This window comes from Danio aesculapii, chromosome 3 (assembly GCF_903798145.1).
Source record: "Danio aesculapii chromosome 3, fDanAes4.1, whole genome shotgun sequence".
In the NCBI taxonomy this organism is placed as follows: Eukaryota; Metazoa; Chordata; class Actinopteri; order Cypriniformes; family Danionidae; genus Danio; species Danio aesculapii.
In genome coordinates, this window is record NC_079437.1 from 49238485 (window position 1) to 49258937 (window position 20453).

Consider the following 20453-nt stretch of genomic DNA (forward strand, 5'->3'; position numbering starts at 1 on the left):
ATGTAACATCAGATTTGCATAGTGGCTAAAGTAGCTACCTTAAAGTTTGTCTGGGCACATTTAGCACACGCGGCTAGAGGATGACACCAAAGTGTACCACAACATCTATTTATCTTTGAGAAGTTGCCAATTCGTATGACCAGACCTTTGTATACAATGGTCAAAGGTTTGTCTGATGGTCTGCCGAGATCATCATAACTAAGTTTAATGACTGGCTTCACTGTTCTCTTTGGACGGCTTTCAGTAGATGTTCTCTCCATTGTTTGAGCATTACTGACTTGGTTTACTGTCTCATCTGATATTTGGTGTGTCCGGATTTCCTCGGTTACACTCTCTTGTATAGTTTCACGTCTATCATCACTGCGTTTCCATTTTTCCCCCACCGGGTTAGGAGACCATGTATCCAGAGGTTGGGTTTGTCTATGATTTCGTTCAGGTAAGTAATATTCCAGTTCATCATCGCTATCCGAGGTAGTTTGGATTCTTTCTACTCTCTCTGACTGTCTTTTTAGTGCCGATTGAGCCCTTGTTATTGGAGGTCTCATTTTTTCTTCCCTAGCATAAGATTGTCTCCAATTGACAATAGGTGATCTCTATGCAGTGTCCTCATCCATCCAGTTCCTGTTTCAGGTTGTAACTTATAGACAGGTAAGTTCTTTAGCTTCTCTGTCACAATGTACGGCACGGTATTCCACCTGTCCTCCAGTTTATGTTTTCCTGTTTGTGCCAGATTTTTTATGAAAACCCGATCTCCTTTCTCAAGCATCTGTGCTTTTACTCTCTTGTCTTAGCGTTGTTTATTTCTTAGGTGATTCTTCGAAGAAGCTTCTTCTGCCAGTCGGTAAGCTTCTTGAAGTTCCCTTTTCATTTTGTCCACATACTGTAAGTATGTTACTTCTGGTTTCCCATCAGGTGAAGTGCCAAAGCAAAGATCTACAGGTAGGCGAGCTTCCCTTCCAAACAGGAGATTATATACAGGAGAATAACCAGTTGCCTCATTTTTTGAACAATTGTATGCATGGACCAATTGACTAATATATTGACTCAATTTAGCCCTCTTTGCTGGGTCAAGGGTCCCTAACATTGAAAGAAGAGTGCGATTGAACCGCTCGGGTTGTGGGTCACCCTGTGGATGGTATGGTGACGTGCGAGATTTTCGAATCCCCAAAATCCCAAGGAGCTCTTTGATGAGACGGCTCTCAAAATCTCTCCCTTGATCAGAATGTATCCGTGCAGGAAGCCCATAGTGAACAAAGAATTTTTCATATAAAACCTTGGCAACTGTCAACGCTTTTTGGTCCTTGGTAGGAAAAGCTTGTGCGTACCTCGAAAAATGATCTGTTATGACCAGTACATTCGCAATCCCTTTGGAATCAGGTTCTATAGAAAGGAAATCAATACACACAAGGTCTAACGGCCCACTGCTTGTGATGTTATTTAATGGGGCAGACCTCTGTGGCAATGTTTTTCTGGCAATACACCTTCCGCAAGTCTTTACATACTGTTCTACTGTTTGAGCCATTTTGGGCCAGTAAAATCTGTCTCTAATTAGTTCAACTGTCCGTTCAACTCCCAAGTGGCCGGCATCATTATGCAAGGATTTTAATACCTCAAGATGGTACGTTTCAGGTAAAACCAACTGACTCCTTTTTTTTTCCATCTTGATGTGTAGTTACCCTATAAAGAAGATTGTCTCGGATTACTAATTTTTGACCTTGTCGTTGTAAAAGGGCCACATTTGCATTTGAACTCTTGGGCATCAAACTCACTTTGTTCAAAGCTACTTCCTTCTTTACAGGAGCAATGACTGGATCTTGGTCCTGTGCCAACCTTAGTTCGGCTTTTGTCCTCCACTCCATTTGCCCTGTGTCCAGTTGAGTGGGACATGTGTACAGTGTGGGAACACTTTGTGGAGAGATGCAGAGTTGGTCTATCAACCTCGAAGAAGATTCACCATCCTGAGTTGAGCTTGTTAGATGACAAACAGCTTTCACTGCGGAATCTGATATTTCTGTCCATTCCTCTTTAAAACCCACAGGATATCGTGACAAAACATCCGCATCCACATTTTGTTTTCCTGGCTTATATTGAATACTGAAGTCGTAAGTGGCTAAGGTGGCTAGCCATCGATGTCCAGTAGCATTCAGTTTGGCACTGGTTAAGACATACGTTAGTGGGTTATTATCAGTTCTCACAACAAACTTAACACCATACAGGTAGTCATGGAACTTATCAGATATGGCCCACTTGAGAGCCAAGAACTCCAGCTGATGGGTTGAATAGCGCTGTTCCGTAGCACTTAGCTTTCGGCTTGCATACGCCACAGGACGTAGCCCCTCTGGGTATTCCTGATTCAAAACTGCACCTAAACCATTTAAACTGGCATCAACATGTAGCACATATGGTTTCGTTGGATCAGCGAATGCTAATACGGTAGCATTAGTGAGGCAGTGAATAATGCTCTGGAAAGCCTCTGAACATGCTGCACTCCAGCGTTCTCCAAACGGTTCAGATTCCTTAAAGCATTTCCCTGTAGAAAATGAATCCTTTCTCCCTTTTCCTGGAGGATAACCCTTTGTAAGATCTGTCAGTGGCTTCACAATTGCAGAGTAGTTTTTGATAAAACGTCTATAAAATCCACAAAAGCCTAAGAATGACCGTAAGGACTTTAGATCAGTCGGCCTCTTCCAGCGTGTTACAGCTTCCACCTTCTCTGGATCTGGAGCTACCCCAGTGGCAGAGACAATATGTCCCACATATTTGACTTTCTCCTGGCAGAACTGACACTTATCTATGGATACTTTTAATCCAAATTCCTCCAGCCTGTCCAGCACTTTCAAAAGTCTCTCCTCATGCTCCTCCAAAGTACGGCCAAACACAATCAAATCGTCCAGATAAACAATGACGTGCAGCAAATTCATATCTCCCACGGCCTTTTCCATAAGCCGCTGGAACGTTGCTGGAGCTCCAGTGACTCCTTGTGGCATACGCTCAAATTGGTAAAATCCAAGTGGACAGATGTTTTTTTCCTTGCTCTCGGCTGCCATTTCAACCTGATAGTAACCACTTCGCAAGTCTAACACGGAAAACCATCTGCTCCCCGACAAGCAATCCAATGCATCATCTATTCTTGGTGTTGTGTATTGATCTGGTACAGTTCGACTATTGAGGGTTCGATAGTCAATGCACATTCGCATACTCCCATTTTTCTTTCTAGCAATCACAATTGGGGATGCATATGGACTCCTAGATTCTTTTATTATGCCAGCTGCCAGTAAGTCTTTTATATGTCGACGCACATCATTAACGTCAGCCAGATCTATGCGACGAGACCTTTCTCTGAATGGTCTAGGATCATTTAATTGAATATGATGTTCCACTCCCTTTGCCAATCCAACATCCCACTCCTCAATAGAGAACACCTTAATCCTTTCAGACAGCTTTTGTCGTAATCTTGTTTTCCATTCAGGAGGAATAGCTGATGCACCAAAGTTGAACAAATTTGGATTTATCCTCTTTGCTTTGGCTTCCTCTCTACGAGGTTCAGTGATGATATCAGTTGGAAAAAGGTGTGCAAGATACGTACCAGGAGGCACTGCAACTGCTTTGTCAGTTTCATTATGCACAGGCAATTGAAAGGTGTCCATGTTTATCGCGGAGGAAGGCAATACCACAGGTGGTAGGAATAAACCCACTGGTAACTGATCATCTGCTGAAGTCTCTACTACAAAGATATCCTTCTTCAAAGGTCCTTCAGACTCCATTGTACAATCCACATACAGCTCCCCTCTTGGAGGAACAACAAGAGCATGTGATCCACTCCATTTCACTCTGGTTGGTTTCTCAGACTTTATAGGTAAGCATGCATCAGAGTAACTGCACTGAATCCTCAAAGAACTCAACATGTTGGGAGTGTTGGAATCTCCACTCAATGCAGCTAATCGGCCAAAGAAACTTGCATTTGTGCCAATTATTACTGGGACTTGCTTAAACCCTTGAGGCTCTGGGCAAACCAATGCTAAAATGGAGATTGACTCCTCCACCCCAGTGAGAGTGGCAGGAAAGTAGGCATCGATCACAATATACCCCTTATAAGGGTAGCTTGAGGAGCTCAGACCCCAAATTGAAAGCCCTTCAAGTGACTGCAAAGGCACGTCAGACAGGTATTTGGAATACCATGAGTCAAAGACAATTGTAACTTGGAAGCCACTGTCTAGCAGCGCTTCACACGGATGTCCATTTATCCTAACCGAAACAGTAGAGGAAGGACCCACCAGCCCCTTTGGAAGGCAGTTATTTCCTGTGACATCAACTTGACTTCTCACTGAATGAATATCATGAGTTCCAGCTTTGAGACTCTCTGGACGCATCTGGACGCAGCTCTCTGGACGCATCTCTCTCTCCAGTCTTACTCTTCCTCAATGATCGAATCAGCTTTTGAATAACCAAAGGAAGATTTTCCTTAGCTGTACATTTTGTGGCTATATGTCTCTCTTCTCCACAGCGATAACAGAAGTAATTATCACGATCAGGTGTGTATCGTAGTTTTGATTGAGCAGAAACAAGTTTGGATTGCTGTTGTGGTTGTTCTACTGGTGCGCTATGGTTTACTCTCATTACTCCTATTTGCTGCTGCAACTGTTTGGATTGCTGTTGTGGTTGTTCTACTGGTGCGCTATAGTTTACACTCATTACTCCTATTTGCTGCTGCAACTGAAGTATTTGTTGTTTCAGAGCGTGTACTTCAGGATCTCTCTGTGGCTCGATGGTTTGCTTAGAAAACTTTGATTTTGATTCTAACGACTGTAAAGGAGCATAATTCTTAACAGAGTTGTCATTTAGTTTTGCTTTTAATTCCTGGATTTCTGCTCTCAACTCACTCACTACTGCAAAACTTAACTTTTGTTCTTGACATTTTTGTGATTTCATAGTAGTTTTGATTTTCTGTCTGGCAGCTTCACATTCTTCTGCTTCTCGAATCTCATTTAGCAAAGCTAAAAATTTAGGAGGCTGTATTTTCCTCTCTCTCAATCGGAGTTGGAGAAGCATCATGTCACTTTCCACTGCTCCACGAATCAACTGCTCTACCCTCACTCTATCCACCATCGGTAAAGACAATCCACCTTTTTGTACTACTTTACTTAATGATTTCTCCTATCTACGAAGGAAATCTGAGAGGGCTTCACCTGAATGCTGGCGAAGAAGACGAAACGCAAAGTACAAATCTTCACCTGATTCAGAAGTTCCGAATGTACTCTCTAATGCCTCGATGTACTGTTGCGCATTAGCATCTGGACAAGAAAGTCTTACTGCTTTCACAATATCAAGAGCAGGTCCTTTTAAACTCTCCACAATTCTCCTTCTCTTTTCTTTCTCAGAGCACTCACACTCTGTGATCATCATACGTGCTTGGTCCATCCAGTTTTCCATCGTCTCTTCTCCTGAAGGTGTAGGAAGAGAACCAGAAAAGGTACGTAATCTTCTATATGCACTACTATCAGTGGTTTGTCTGCCAGTTTTGTCTAACAGGTCTCCCACAGCTCTAATTATTGACTCTGGTGAACCAGCATCAGGACCAGGAGGAGCAAACAGAGCTTGTAACTCTAGCATAGACTTTCCTTCATTTGCAAGAAATACAGCTAATTTCTCGGCAAACTCATCAGATGAAGTGTCACCCTCTGCCACTATTAAAACCTTCCATGGCTCCCCACCCTCCTCAGGTAATAATACAGGCGGGACAGACTCAGGTTTAATAGTTTCTCTACACTCACATAGCACGTTTAACATCTCAGGGCTAACTCCCTCTTTAGTAGCTCTTACCCGTACTCTTCCCCAAACTTTCACCTTTTGTGCTACATTTTCGATTTGGGCCACATCAACCTCAACCAGAACCCCTACGAGCAAAATGGCATGCTTTTCATCTATCAACTCTTCTTTGCACCATGAACTGAGCTCCGCTTGTAACTCAGGAGTTACACTCAAATCCATATTGATAGTACTATTCGAAATACGGATAATTAAACGAAATGGTAACCAAACAAAAATACTATAAATCCCGGACGAGCCCCCACTTTATGTAGCGCCCTCTTACCTCACAGAATTAGTTACTGCACTTAGGGCACTCCCAGGTCCTAATTGGGTTGTCTCTCGACAAAATAACTTCTGGAACCCTTTGTTAGAATCCGTAGAATTTCAAATGACATAGAAAGCTTGAGATAGCAACAGACTGTATAACTATGTTTTAATAATCAGGAAGAGATTGTTCAAAATTAACTCACTTGTACTATTTATTTAACAAATAAAAATAAATAAGAAAATATAAAATCACATAGGACAGCGTTAGCTATTAAGAGGTTTACAGAGATTTATCAAACAAAAAGAAATACAGTAATATAAAATAATGCAGCACTTAAGGGGTTACTCCCTTACAGAAATACCTCCAATCCAATTATATATTCCCTCTATACAAATTAACCGACCAATATACTATAACTGTCTTTAAAAGGTGTATTTTTCAGTATAGATATTATTATTACCTCCCAAAATGTAATAAACGGTAACACAAACCTCCTTATTAAACTTTCAATATGACCAATAAATGCTCTGATTCACGTGGGCCCACTCATGCACGCACGCGCACACACACATACATACAGTTTCCCAATCCCCGTGCAGGCCTGTACCGTTGCTGGCGATCGTTGTGGCCTCAAAAGCAAACAATAATTGGCCGCTTCACTCCGAAGAGCCAAATAAAACAAACTAAACAGTGGTACCTTTAATCCAATGAGCTCTCCTGATTTAGGGCACTCGATTTTGGGTGTGTAGATGGCCTCTGATACACACGGCAGGCACACAGCAACAAATCCTCTGTATTCCAGGGAACCCCGAACCCCTTGGCAGTTCAGATCAGTACATAGGCGTCCAAGCGGGAAATCCTCCATATCGCCGCTATTCACATCGATAAAATGTTCGTCCACAACATCTACTGTCTGCAGATTCGCTAATTAGTCACTCCTGCACGTGTCTCGCGCACGGTAACTAATGCTGGAGGATAGTTTCACTCTTTTTCTCAGTGCTAACTCTTCAAAAAAAAACAACAACATTACCCAGTGATCTACTGAATAAACTATTCACTGTTACTCATGCGCTGAACAAAAGAAATCCTTAAATTCAACCCTGTCCGGCTTAAATTGTTAAGTTTTCTCTGCTTCACCAGGCGCAGTCTCCTTTCAGTTTCACCCTTCACCCTTCTTCTCTCTCTCTCGCGTGCAGTCCCTTAGCCCCTCCCCCAAACTCAGACGAACCAATAACTTACACCTTACTTTGAAAGTAGGAGGGTTGTCTCCAACTATCGTTCTACTGGTTTAATACAACACACTATGACAAAGCTATACGTTTTTAAACAACATACGAACTTATTTTTTCTCAATAAATAAACATGTAAACTACCAGTAAAACTAAATTATTTATCTATTTATTTATTTTTCCGCTAAAGGAAACAACGTGCTACATATAGTGTGGAAAAATATATATATCACAACCTGGGATGCGTTTCCCAAGACGATCGTTAGCCAACTAAGGTCGCAAGTTCCGTCGTTACAAACATAGTTTGTTGATTTGCCGTTTCCCAAAAGTTAGTATATAAAAGTTTAGTTTTTACATATAGTATTGCATTAATTGCATAGACGTTAAATAGTTTTTATGAGCCTAAAATTAATGCATCGATTCTGAGTTATTTTTTAAAACATAAACCTGCGTTGTAATGACGGATGTGGGTGTCACAAAATACTTTTTAAATCAATGTTTTTGTATTATTATTATTTAATGTGAACAACACTTCATTTAAGTGTATTTATTTCACCACCCTATTGGAAAAAACGATCAATTACAGTGCTTCCCGCACTTGTGGTGGTAGCCGGACTGAAACACACCATTTACCAACATCACATAAATAGCGATAAACAAAACAAAATTCCATTTTTAATAATAATAATTGTATTTATTATGACACTTTCGTTTTTAATAGGTTAAAGTAAAGACTAAAATGAAAAAGAAATGCTATTCAGGAGCAATGTGCTCACACTGACAGGTCAAATCAACTTCTTTCTCTTTTTCCAAGTTCAAAGCAAATTTGAATGCCCAAGGTTTTTAGATATGTATATAAAATAGCCTATGTAATGTATTAACATCAACAAATTAATAAAATAAGTAGCAAATGAGAAATAAATGACAGAAAAGTTGATAAAAACAGACATTATCTCTAAAAGTTATCATAATTGCAAGATTAAAACAAGTAGATTTTTTAAATAAGGCAAATGCGTTGATTAACTTCTAATGGTTTATATATTTTGCAGCCAGTTTAGATGTCATTTCGTCCTCACCGAGTACACTGTATAGCATGAGTTTTTCTGAGTTGTTTAGAATATATTATTTAGCCTATGTTTTCTCTCGGTATCGCGGCTATGCGTGCACTGTCAGCTGAATACAGGCCTAAAATAAATAGAAAAAGCAACTAGACTGCGCGCTGATATTCGTTCTTTTTTTTAGAATAACGAACAATTTCAACTGCGAGGAGAAGCCGACAGCTTGATTTGCAGTATTTTCTAACATGTTATTAGCTCGGAATTAAAACAATTCACAAAACTTCATTTAGTTTGTTTTCTTTCTTTAAATAAAAGATTGGATTGGATTAGCCTATTTCGCTGTGTGTAAAGATTAGAAATAATAATTAGGCTGAGATACAGATTCCCTCTTCATTCAGAAATAGAAAAATGAAAGCCTTCCTTTTTTGACCATGGAAACCGTTTTTATTCAGACTTTGTAAGCTTCATAGACAGAACATTAACTGTCACATATAGGCTTTCCATGCCTTTTTACACCTCCATTTCTTCATGTGGTCAATACTTTTTCTCTGTATCAATTTAATTTATTACAAAAAAGTTAATTTTAAAAAAGTAAAGTTTTTTCTGTCCTATTTGCTATTGCCCAGCCCAAACCGTAAAACCTAAAGACTTGAAATATGGTCCGAGGATCAGTAATCCTCACTGCTAGTCAAATTCAAAGACTCGTCCAAATTAGCCAATACACTTTAGCACTGTAGAGCTCATTAATGTGAATATGCTAGTTTGTAAACTAGTCCTAGGTGTTTTACTCGATTGCAACAAAGCAAGTGCAGAAATATTCTCTGGAAACTGAATTTCAATACCTGTTCGGAAAAAGTTGAGATTTTTTCTCACGGTTATTAAGGGATACCAAAATGTTTGTGGACATTTGATCCATGTTCATGACAATGACAATAACTAATGAATGGATTAAGATATCTTTTTTAAATTTGGGTCAACTATTTATCACATCATTGTGAGGTGACAACACAGACATTAGCCACATGGTGGCGCTATAACATCACAACCTAACCTTGCAATCGATGGTCCGATCGAATTTAACCTTTCCCATATTTTGTTCAATACAGTTGAAGTCAGAATTATTAGCCCCCCTGAATTATTTTTCCCCAATTTCTGTTTAACGGAGAGAAGATGTTTTTCAACACATTTCTAAACATAATAATTTTAATAGCTCATTTCTAATAACTGATTTATTTTCCCCCACAGTCCAAAAACATGTGGTATAGGTGAATTGGGTGAGCTTACTTGTCCGTTGTGTATGTGTGTGAGTGAGAGTGTATAGGTGTTTCCCAGTGATATGTTGCAGCTGGAAGGGCATCTGCTACATAAAACATATGCTGGATAAGAATCAGAATCTGAATCAGAAGTTAGCGGTTTATTCAGCTGTGTTTATTCCGCTGTGGCGAGCACAGATTTAATAAAGAGACTAAGCTGAAAAGAAAATGAATGAATGAATGAATGAATGAATATATATATATAGTTTTATATATATAGTTTCATATAGTTTTTTGTTCAATTCCCACACAACCAGTGTGAGGATTAAATCTAAAGGTGCACCATGTTTAAAACTATTGATACCATTGGGAATCATGGGATGGATCATAATGCTAAGATTACAATCACTGAGAGATGGCCAGACATACAGCTGTAGGGAATAAATTCAAGCAATATTATAATCTTTTTGAAGATAGAATGAGGTTGTGTAAAAATTCATGTTCAGGTAATATTTTGATGAGAGACATTGGAGAGATTGACTATGCCTGTGTCCACAGTGTGAGTCTTGTGTGAGAATAAACATTTACTGATTGTGAGTGGCCGTATATCTCCCCTACATGTTGAATATGCAAGAGAGAATCTGATAATGACAAATTTTTTATTTAAAAATAGTCTATTTATATGTAGTCAATGACAGTGCAAGAATATGTGTATAACATAATTATTCATCTCATAATTGGACCAGGACCATGGCCTCTTCTCAAAAGCCCCCCCATCCCCCATGTATTTATAATATTTGTTATAAATAAATATATAAAAATATTTAAATTTATTTTAAACAAAAAGTATTATTATTATTGTTGGTATTATTATTATTATTATTATTATTATTATTATTATACAATTAATATTCTAAATAAATAACAGCAATTTGTCCTAAATGTAACTGTAACATAAAGACACAACTGGAGTGATATGCTAAGATCATTTAAGAAGTCCTTTGCAGGAATAGCCTATTAATTTAATTCAGTTGGCATTTCTGTGTGAAGTTTGCATGTTCTCTCCGTGTTGGCATGGGTTTCCCCCACAAGTCCAAAGACATGCACTGTAGAGCAATTGAATAAACTAAATTACCTGTTGTTTATGAATGTGAATAAGTATGTATGGATTCCGAGTACTGGGTTGCAGCTGGAAGGGCATCCACTGTGTAAAACAAATGCTGGAATAGTTGACGGTTCATTCTGCTGTGGCAACCCCTGATTAAATAAAGAGACTAAGCCTAAAAAAAAATGAGTGAATGAATGAGAATTATCTGTTGTCTTTTAGACCCGACTCATACATTTTTTACGGCCTAATCCTACCACCCTGACTTTTCATCCCTTCTTTGCTTCATAGCATGTTTAGTTAAAATAAGATCAAATTTCACAATGCATGAGCGCTGCTTATTTTTTCGACGTGCATGTTAACAACTCTTCTGTCTTCAGATGTGCTGCTGAGGTTTCTCAGTCCCAGAGTTGCAAAAACTTTAAAAAAAAGTATTTTGAATGTACAATTGCTTTGTTTAATAAAAAAAAATGTCCAAGACAAAGCTAATACATTTTTTATATGTACACTAGCAGTGGAATTTACTGTGATGCGACAGGGCGCCACCTGAAATCTTGCCTAGGGCGCCAAATTCGTTAGAGCCGGCCCTGATAGTGCTGTTCACAAATCATATTTAAAACCATGTGAAACCACGTGAAAAACATGACACCTGCAGTTTCATTTACCAATTTAAATATGTCTCTGAGCTTGCAATGATCTCCTGCCATTTGTCGCCACCATCAGCTGTTACAACACGCATGATGCGATAAATTTTCAAAATAATTTCTACTTTCGCCATTGCGTCAATTAATACTGAATGTGTGTCATTGATATTAATTGAGATTATGGTTAAGAATATATATGCTGTATATGCTGGTGTTTAGCTGCATTGCTTTAATGCATTCATGAACTAGGCACATATACTCTGTGCTACTTCATAACCGTGGTGGGCATTTCTTTCTGTCTTGCACTGAGTTGACCATTCACTACAGACTAGAGTCACACAAAGGAGGGGTTTGGGAACAAATGAAGCGCTGAATAAATCATATGGGAGTTGTTGGGATAATTAGATAACAATAAATGCATATTATGACAATGAAAGTGTTTTGGACCTTGCATGCATGAGCCTGTTGTTGGAGACCCCCAAAATCAAAATATGACCTTTTATAATGCATAATTGTGTTTCTTTAAAAGTTATTGTCCATCCTAGTCTAGCAGTAAGCACTTTTTGTCTGGCATATATTTCAAATATATACATCTGACACAAAATATGCATGTAAACATGCTGCATGAGTATTAATGACATTTTTGATCTGTGTGTGAACAATGTTAAATGACAAAGAATATGTAAGCATGATTAATGAGCAGTAACATATTTATTTAACCATATAGTTAGCATGTGTTTTATTCATTCATTCATTTTCATTTCGGCTTCATATAGTCCCTATAAATATAGTACCTATATTTATTAGGGGTAGCCACAGTGGAATGAACCGCCAACTTATCCAGCATATGTTTTACACAGAGGATGCTCTTACAGTCACAACCCAGCACTGGGAAACACCCATACACTCTCGTATTGACACACATACACTACGGCCAATTTAGCTTATTCAATTCACACATTACTGCAATTCGTTGCACTGTGGGGGAAACGCAAGCACATGCAAACTCCACACAGAAATGCCAACTGACCCAGCTGGGGCTTGAACCAGTGACCTTTTTGCTGTGAGGTGACAGTGCTAACCACTGAGTCACCGTGCCACCATGTGTTTTACAGTCATAGCCAGTGTCAAATAAGTCCTTGAATCCTTGAATTTCTTGAATTAATCCTTGAACCCTGCATATGGAAAAAAAGTTCAAGTCAACAGCACCTTTAGACTCAACACTTATTTTACCCACTGTATCTGTTTTGTACGATGGCTGAGAGAGCTTAATGTGCTGCAAATTTAAGAAAATGCAAAAAAAAATTATAATTTCAGTGTTTGTGTTGTGAGATTCCAATGAGGAACTTTTCTTAATTTGCTGGCATTTTTAAAAATTTTTTTTGGTAATTGGATGTGTTTTCCTAAATTGCAGCAAACTAAGCTCTCTCTGTTCTGTATTCACAAAACATTTTATATCACCATTTAGAGTTCTCCTAAATATATCATTAAGTGTTTAGCTAAAAGTTTTCACTTAAAATCAATCCACTAACCTGCTAAAGTAAACTTAGTAGAGAGTCAAGTCTTATGTTGAGAATAAGGGTTGGGCTTGTTTTTATGTCAGCATGCTTATTAACTATTCACACAAGTATAATATATAATTTAAAATGAAAATAAAACTTAAAATATAGAATATAATTTAAAATGTAGGCTAATTGAATAATTGCAATTTAAAAAGCGATTTTAATATAAAATCATTAGTTTTTTCCAACAACAAGCATTGTGCAGTACTGAAGCTAAACATTCAAAACTTTTCACACAATCAGACATACAGGAGTCTGTGGAGCAAACTGAACCATTGCTTTTGCACAAAATGCATGCATTAAACACATTGTTCAAAATCCCCAAAGCCCACATGCTAACAAACTTGTTTCAAAATTGTTAACATCAATTTCAAAACAGACTAGTTGCAGATTTCAAACATTTGCTAAATATATTTTGAAATACAGAAAATCTTAGCCACAAAATCATAACAAACTGATAAAAATTTCTTCTGAAATATATATATAAATATATATATATATATATATATATATATATATATATATATATATATATATATATATATATATATATATATAAAGTAAGTAATACCACCCTGATTAAGATAACTTATTAACTGCTCATTGTGGTCAAATGTTTATAAAATGTTTTCTTTCCAAGGCAGATTTTCAGCAACAGCCATTTTAATGATAGTTTTTGCTTTGATCTAAGAGATTTTGGAGTCCTCAAAAGCAGAGAATGTGTAAGCCAGACAATGGTTTGGAAACTATAGCAAACCACTGCCTGCTGCTGCTTCTAGTTGCTTATCGGGAGAAAGGCTGCTCAAAACTGCTGATTCGGGACCAGTATTTTCTACAGATATTTCAAATTATGAGCATGGCTCTCTAGCTCAGCAGCTGTGGAAAAAGTATTTCCATGGAATGGAATATATTGTTCCCCTTCGGATGGGGAACTCCAATGCTATGTGGAAACTTCCACTATGGGGATTTCGTCAGAAACCAATCATCTGAAAGAGTATAAAAACGGGCCAATGAAATGCCAATGAGTTGGCGGTGTCAAAGTGCACAGCTGCTATCAATGACAATCAGTCATGCTATAAAGACGCAGCCAGTGCCATGCTCGACATCCTTTCGCTTTCAGAGCCTTTCACGAAGCTTCTGAGAGAGTCTTTGAGGGTATCTCCAACCTGTGCCTACAGAGAGAGATCGAGAAGCAGCTTCTCCCGGTCCAGAGCGTGTATACACAGTGGCAGATGGTCGAGCTGGGCTTTTCTCCCTTGCCTGGCGTCCTTTGGGTCCGGTCCTCCAAGAGCGGTTTGTATATAGGAAAAAGCTTTCCTAAAAGAGCAACACGGTCGTGCAGAGCGTCTTTTTCAAGGCGTCACTCCGACTGTTCTGGATGCCGTGGTTTCCTATCCCCGGATGATGGGCACGAGTACAGTGTTTCATGTCTGGGGGTCCAGCATGTTAATGCGGTGCTTCCCCAGGCTGCTTCGGCCGTGGCTATGGTTTATCCCCCAGCCCCGCGGTCGGACTGATTAGAGGGGTGTGATGTGGAGGATGAAGGCAAGACCTTCTAAGCCTCCCCATCCCCTTTTTCCTGGATGGGCACAGTAGGCTCACGCAGTGTGCTGCGTGCGCCTTCGCCCTCACTATGCATGCTATGGCCACCTACCAGCACTACCAAGCGCAGGCGCTGGCCTGGCTGCGCGAGGATGGTTCCGACCCAAGACTGAGCATGAGCTCCGCACCGCAACCGACTATGCTCTTCTTCAAAAAAAAAAAAAAAAAAAAAAAGTCGGCTGTTTGTGCCCTGGAGAGGACGATGATCACATCCGTGATCCAGGAACGCCACCTCAGGCTAAATCTGGTGATGTGCGTGGCGTCGACAAAGTTCGCTTTCTTAACTCACCCATATCCCAGGCTGGCCTGTTCGGCGACACCGTCGGTGAATTTGCCCAGGAATTCACGCCGGTGATAGAGCAGTCGGAGGTGATGGGCGATGTCACCACCCCCCCCCCCACCCCCCCACCCCCCCAACCCCCCCCCCCCCCCCCCCCCCCCCCCCGCCGAGCCATCCACATCCACTGCTTTTTCGCCGAGGACACCCGCCTGCAGCTTTGCTCCGCTGCACCCGTCTGCGCCTCCGGCCACGCGGCTGCGCGAGCATCACGCAGGCATCCTGGTCAGGACGGACAGCAAGGCTGTGGTAGCGTATGCCATCCGTATGGGGGGTATACGCTCCCGCCGCATGTCTCAGTTTGCTTGCCGTCTGCTCCTCTGGAGTCATACGCGGCTGAAGTCGCTTCTTGCTATTCACACCCTGGATGGGCTCAACCGTGCGGCCAATGGGCTCTCACAGCAGCTCCTTCCACGGGAGAATGGCGACTCCACCCCGAGTCTCGGGGCATGCGTAAGTATGCGTTTCCCCAATGAGCCTACTCGCGCAGTTTCTGTGCAAGGTCAGGGAGGACAAGGAGCAGGTCTTGCTAGTTGCGCCCACTGGCCCAAACGGACCTGGATATCAGAACTCTCCCTCCTCGCCATGCCCCCCCTGGCGAGTCCCTTTGAGAGAGGACCTACTCTCTCAGGGACAGGGCACCCTCTGGGTAACAGGTGAGCTCCGCAGCGTCCTCCCTATCGGGACTAAACGATTTCCCAACGTACTGTCGTATTAAAACTTATTTTACTGGGTTATTGCGACTCCCCAAAAAATAAGTAAGGTAAGTAAGGGCCAGGGGACACGTTGGAAGGGGCGTTGTAGGTGCGCTCGCTCTACTGCGTGGCACACCCTTCGCCAGGGACGCGGTAAGGTTCTTTCGTTGTGGCGTTTTCCATAGATTTCCCCATAGTGGAAGTTTCCACATAGCATTGGAGTTCCCCATCCGAAGGGGAACGTTACGGTTACTAAAGTAACCCTTCGTCCCTGAGGGGGGGAAAGGAAATACTATGTTCCTTCGCCACAACGATTGTCCCTTAGCTGTTGAGCGTGAAAGTCTCTTCAGCTAGAAAAGGATGTCGAGCATGGCACTGGCTGCGTCTTTATAGCATGACTGATTGTCATTGATGCCAGCTGTGCACGCTGACGCCGCCAACTTATTGGCATTTCATTGGCCCGTTTTTATACTCTTTTAGATGATTGGTTTCTGACGAAATCCCCATAGTGGAAGTTTTCACATAGCATTTCCGTTCCCCCCCTCGGGGAACGAAGGGTTACTTTAACCGTAACGTTCCATGGTATTTATATAAAACAAATGTGACTAAGGTATCGTGTGCATATCTTCATCATATGACATCTTCACTACATTTATTCATTAATTTTCCTTCAGCTTAGTCCCTTATTATTAGGAGTCACCACAAGGGAATGAAGCCTTCCAGCCAAAACCCAGTACTGGGAAACACCCAAACACTCTCAAATTCCCACACACAGTCATACACTATGGCCAATTTAGTTCATCCAATTCACCTATAGTGCATGTCTTTGGACTTAGGGGAAAACCGGACCACCCAGAGGAAACCCACGCCAACACGAGGAGAACATGCAAACTCCACACAGAAATGCCAACTGGCCCAGCCGGGAGTCGAACCAACAACCTTCTTGCTGTGAGGCGACAGTGCTAACAAATTGTACAAAAAAGTACAAATTAAATCAAAACTAACCATATGATTTTGTTAGCTCACGTTGCTAGTTTTGTGGTGAACAATTAATCTGTGCATGCCATTAATAAAAAATGTTTGCCCTTTGAAAATGCACTTGTTTTTTGTTTTTTCAGTTTAATTGTCAATTACGTATGTTTTAGGAATTGTGTGTGGTTAACATACCTAAACATGCCCCTCCGACTCTGTTTTGCCAACAAACAGAAATGTGGTGTCTATTAGGTTGTAATAACTCTTCTAAAACCCATTTCCCGATTTTTCTGATTGAAATGCCTACTTTACTACATCCATTCAGATTGCAGTAGTAATTTGTTTTGAAAATGTTTTGTCATTTAATATTCTGATTCTCTAGGAACTGCACACAATATGAAAAAAAAACTGTTGGATCTTCTGTTCATGTGTACTTTAAAGTTTATCAACAATAAACAATATACTTAAGTGTGAACTGAATGTCATGTTTTTCTCACATTACGAAGATAAATTTGTGCACAAGTTCTTTTAATCTGAAATCAAAAGTCAACTCAACTCTTCTCTGCAATGTAAAACAAACCACCTGCAACCAACATGTCTTCAAAGAAATGAGTTCAAGCAAAAGAGAGAAAGAAAGAAAAAAAAATAAAAATCACAAGAGAATTTCTAAATAGTTAAAAATGCATAGTTTCTGTATTGCTATCTATTCATTTCAGAGCTCAGCTAGTGTTAGTTTGGCTACTTGTTTGTCCAGAAGAAGACAGGAAGGGGAGTTTTTAGTATTCAAAAGGTCATACTGTAACTGTTTATTAATGTATTAGGTCTGCAGATGAAATTCAAATGTGGTAATGGATGTTTCTGAAAGTCATCTTTCCAGTTAGAGCTAAAGAGTAGCCAACTGACTATTAAGAGCAGAGGTACTGCCATCTGATCAATCAAAGCAAAAGTGGAGTCAATCAGAAAATAGGTACGTTCGATATGAAGCACAGCTGCAGCCGGTGATCAATGAGATTAGCCGAGCGCAGTCGGGGCGTAGTTGAAAACGTACCTGTCAAGCCAGACAGCTGGAAACTTCGGGGGTCAAAGTTGCTGCAGTCATGATGACCAATCACATGGCATCATCATCATTTTTTTTTTTTTTTATTTTATCTATAACAACAAAAGATTTACAAATAAAACAGAATACAGTCTCTACAAACTGTAGTTCATTTTAAACAATAAGGGAATTATGAATTAAATATATATAACAAACTCATGAGAGAAATAAGGGGAAACGAGAGGGTAATATAAACATATAAAAGAACAGGCCTATTAAATACAATGCCAAAAGCACAAATTCTAGAAGTTTAAACATCACTCTAGGATTTTTATTTATTTATTTACTTATTTTTTAGAATACTAAAAATCATTTTATAATCATTTAATAAAATAGTTCTCTAACTTAATTTGTTAAGAAACCTTTAGGTAGGGTGGCAGGATCAATGATTCCCATAATTATTTTATTTCAAATCTGTAAGACTTATTTGAGTTAATATTTATGTTATTCACTAAAATATGTCATTTAATTAGTTCATAGAGCTGAATGCAGTAAATAGTCTGTATAAAAAATGTTGAAAATAAATCTGTGCAAACAATCTAGCATTTATAACCAGATTATTTAACAAAACACAACTACTGCAGTAAAATATTTGTAGTCGTTTAATAAGCATAATGTGTACAAGATAGAGAGGATATAAAAAGTTAATTGTTTGTTTTAAAACTTTTGAATCGGAAGTTGTTCAATAATAAACCCGAAACACACGTGCTTGTTGTCATGCGGTGAACTCGGCCAATCGTGTAATATCGGTGTCGTCATCAGAGCTTGTGCAGTCGCTCTTCAGATGCTGCACTGTCTGATTTAGTCGTCTGATCTCGGAGCGATGTTGCGGTACTTTGAAGCCACATGTGACAGTCACGTGGTGTAGGCGCAGCATCAATCCGGACAAAATTTCTAACCAGCATGCACCACTTTAAGACAGACTTCGATCGATCTGCGCATCGCTGCATGAAGTCAAACGCACCTAAAAAGTGGAGTCATCTGACCAATCAGTGAAGAAGCGGAGCCATCTGAACAATAAAAACTGAGAGGAGCCATCTGACCAATTACAACAAAGTGGAGCCATCAGACAAATCAAAGTAGTGTCATCTGATCAATCAAAGCATAGTAGTGCCATCTGACTAATCGCAGCATAATTGGAGCCACCTAACTAATCAGAACAGAATAGTGTCATCTGACCTAGGGCTGGGCGATAAAACGGTATTGGTATTTACTAATTGTACACCATTATCAATAATGATAAAAAACAAAAAAGTTTGATATGAAGCGTTATAGTTTTGTTAACATGTGGCTGCAGAGTGTGCTTTGGACGGAATGCCAATAAGCTTAGGGTGGAAGTCTGTTATTTCCAAATCGAGGCAAACGACTTGCGCACACAAAAAGGGAGCGATGCACACATGTTAGCATTTTCCAGGAATACTTAGCTAAAAAACATATCTAAACTTTTCAGAATGCCACAAGCGCATCGCAATTCATGTAACTAGAACTAACTAATCTGCTTCCCACGTTGTATGGAATATACACATTTTGGTAATAATGGTAGAGTATTACCTCAGCCAAACACAGAGCACCCAAACACTGCAGTGCTTTTTTCTTCAATAAATAAAACTTATTTCTGAACTTTAGCAATGATTTGACCGTTTGTTATTCTCTGAGAAAACAGTTGATAGTCACCTAGTTACGACAGACGGCAAGGGAGGGCATTAAAAATGGTGAAGGAAACCACACGCCTCACACTTTTCATCTGCGAGTTTTGGGTTGCATCATCACCACCTCAGGTCAAAATAACACACATTAAAACGAGTGCTGTGGTCAGCAGCAGTAAGGACATTGTAAATACGAAGGATGTAGAAAAGATTAAAGCCACCTGGCGACCTGATACATCCTTCGTATTTACAATGTTCTTACTGCTGCTGACCACAGCACTCATTTTAATGTGTGTTATTTTAACCTGAGGTGGTGATGATGCAACCCGAAACTCGCAGATGAAAAGTGTGAGGCGTCACTAGCACCCCATCTGAAAGATTTTGTTTTTAGCATAGGGGTATATCAGTCATCCAACTTGTCTTTCTTGCTCACAATTTGTAATGTTGCAATACGTATTTTAATAATGATGGTTGCTTCTTTTACTTGAAAGCTCAGATTATATTATCATTATTTGATTTGTTTACAAAGTTTGAGGTTTACTGTATCATTATTATTGACATCTTACAGATGTTTATTCACGTTAAAGTTTGCTTTAATTGTTCTTCATTTATGCCTTTCCACTTTATCATTTTATCAAGTTTAAGAGTTTTTTATACACTTGTTTATTTTATTATAAGACATAAGAGACAAGATGTTTTTGTTAAAGATTTGTTAAAATTTTTGTAAAACTATTTGATTTAGTAATGTTGGTAAATAAAAATAAAGTGGGTAAACTAAAAAAATCCTAATATTCCTAAGTGGATTATTAAAAAATATGCAGTAATTATCAATACCAAATTATTTTTATTTTCAGCTGTCCAATCAGAGCAAAGTATTGCCATATGACCGATCAAAGCAGAATGAAGTCATTTAAACAATCCACTGATCTATAATAGATTGCTCATGACAGCACATGAACATGAACATGAAGGGTTACTTATTTGGGATTGGAAGGCATTTCTGCTATGAATAAAAATCCTGAGAAGAGTAATAAGAGGCAGCTTATTTTATACTTTTTTGTCAGACACAATGTAAACCTGATCATTCAAATATTTTGAACACATATGTATATTTGAAGCACTTTTGGTATTCAGTGAGGCAGTACAAAGCAAAAGTGTAATATTAAATTAAGCGTCTT

General features: G+C 39.4%; 2 protein-coding genes across 4 annotated transcripts in view; both read right to left on the minus strand.

The window, feature by feature from the left end:
- Positions 1-20453, minus strand: part of epn3a (epsin 3a) — a 103433-nt gene that overhangs the window by 42222 nt on the left and 40758 nt on the right. The gene's annotated exons all lie outside the window — the stretch shown is intronic.
- LOC130220582 (paraneoplastic antigen Ma1 homolog) lies at positions 5155-5988 on the minus strand. The gene has a single exon (XM_056452813.1). It carries the CDS (start codon positions 5986-5988, stop codon positions 5155-5157), a length of 834 nt encoding a protein of 277 aa, XP_056308788.1.

Coding starts and splice junctions, on each gene's coding strand:
- LOC130220582 (XM_056452813.1), bottom strand. CDS start 5,988: ATGGATTTGAGTGTAACTCCTGAGTTACAAGCGGAGCTCAGTTCATGG.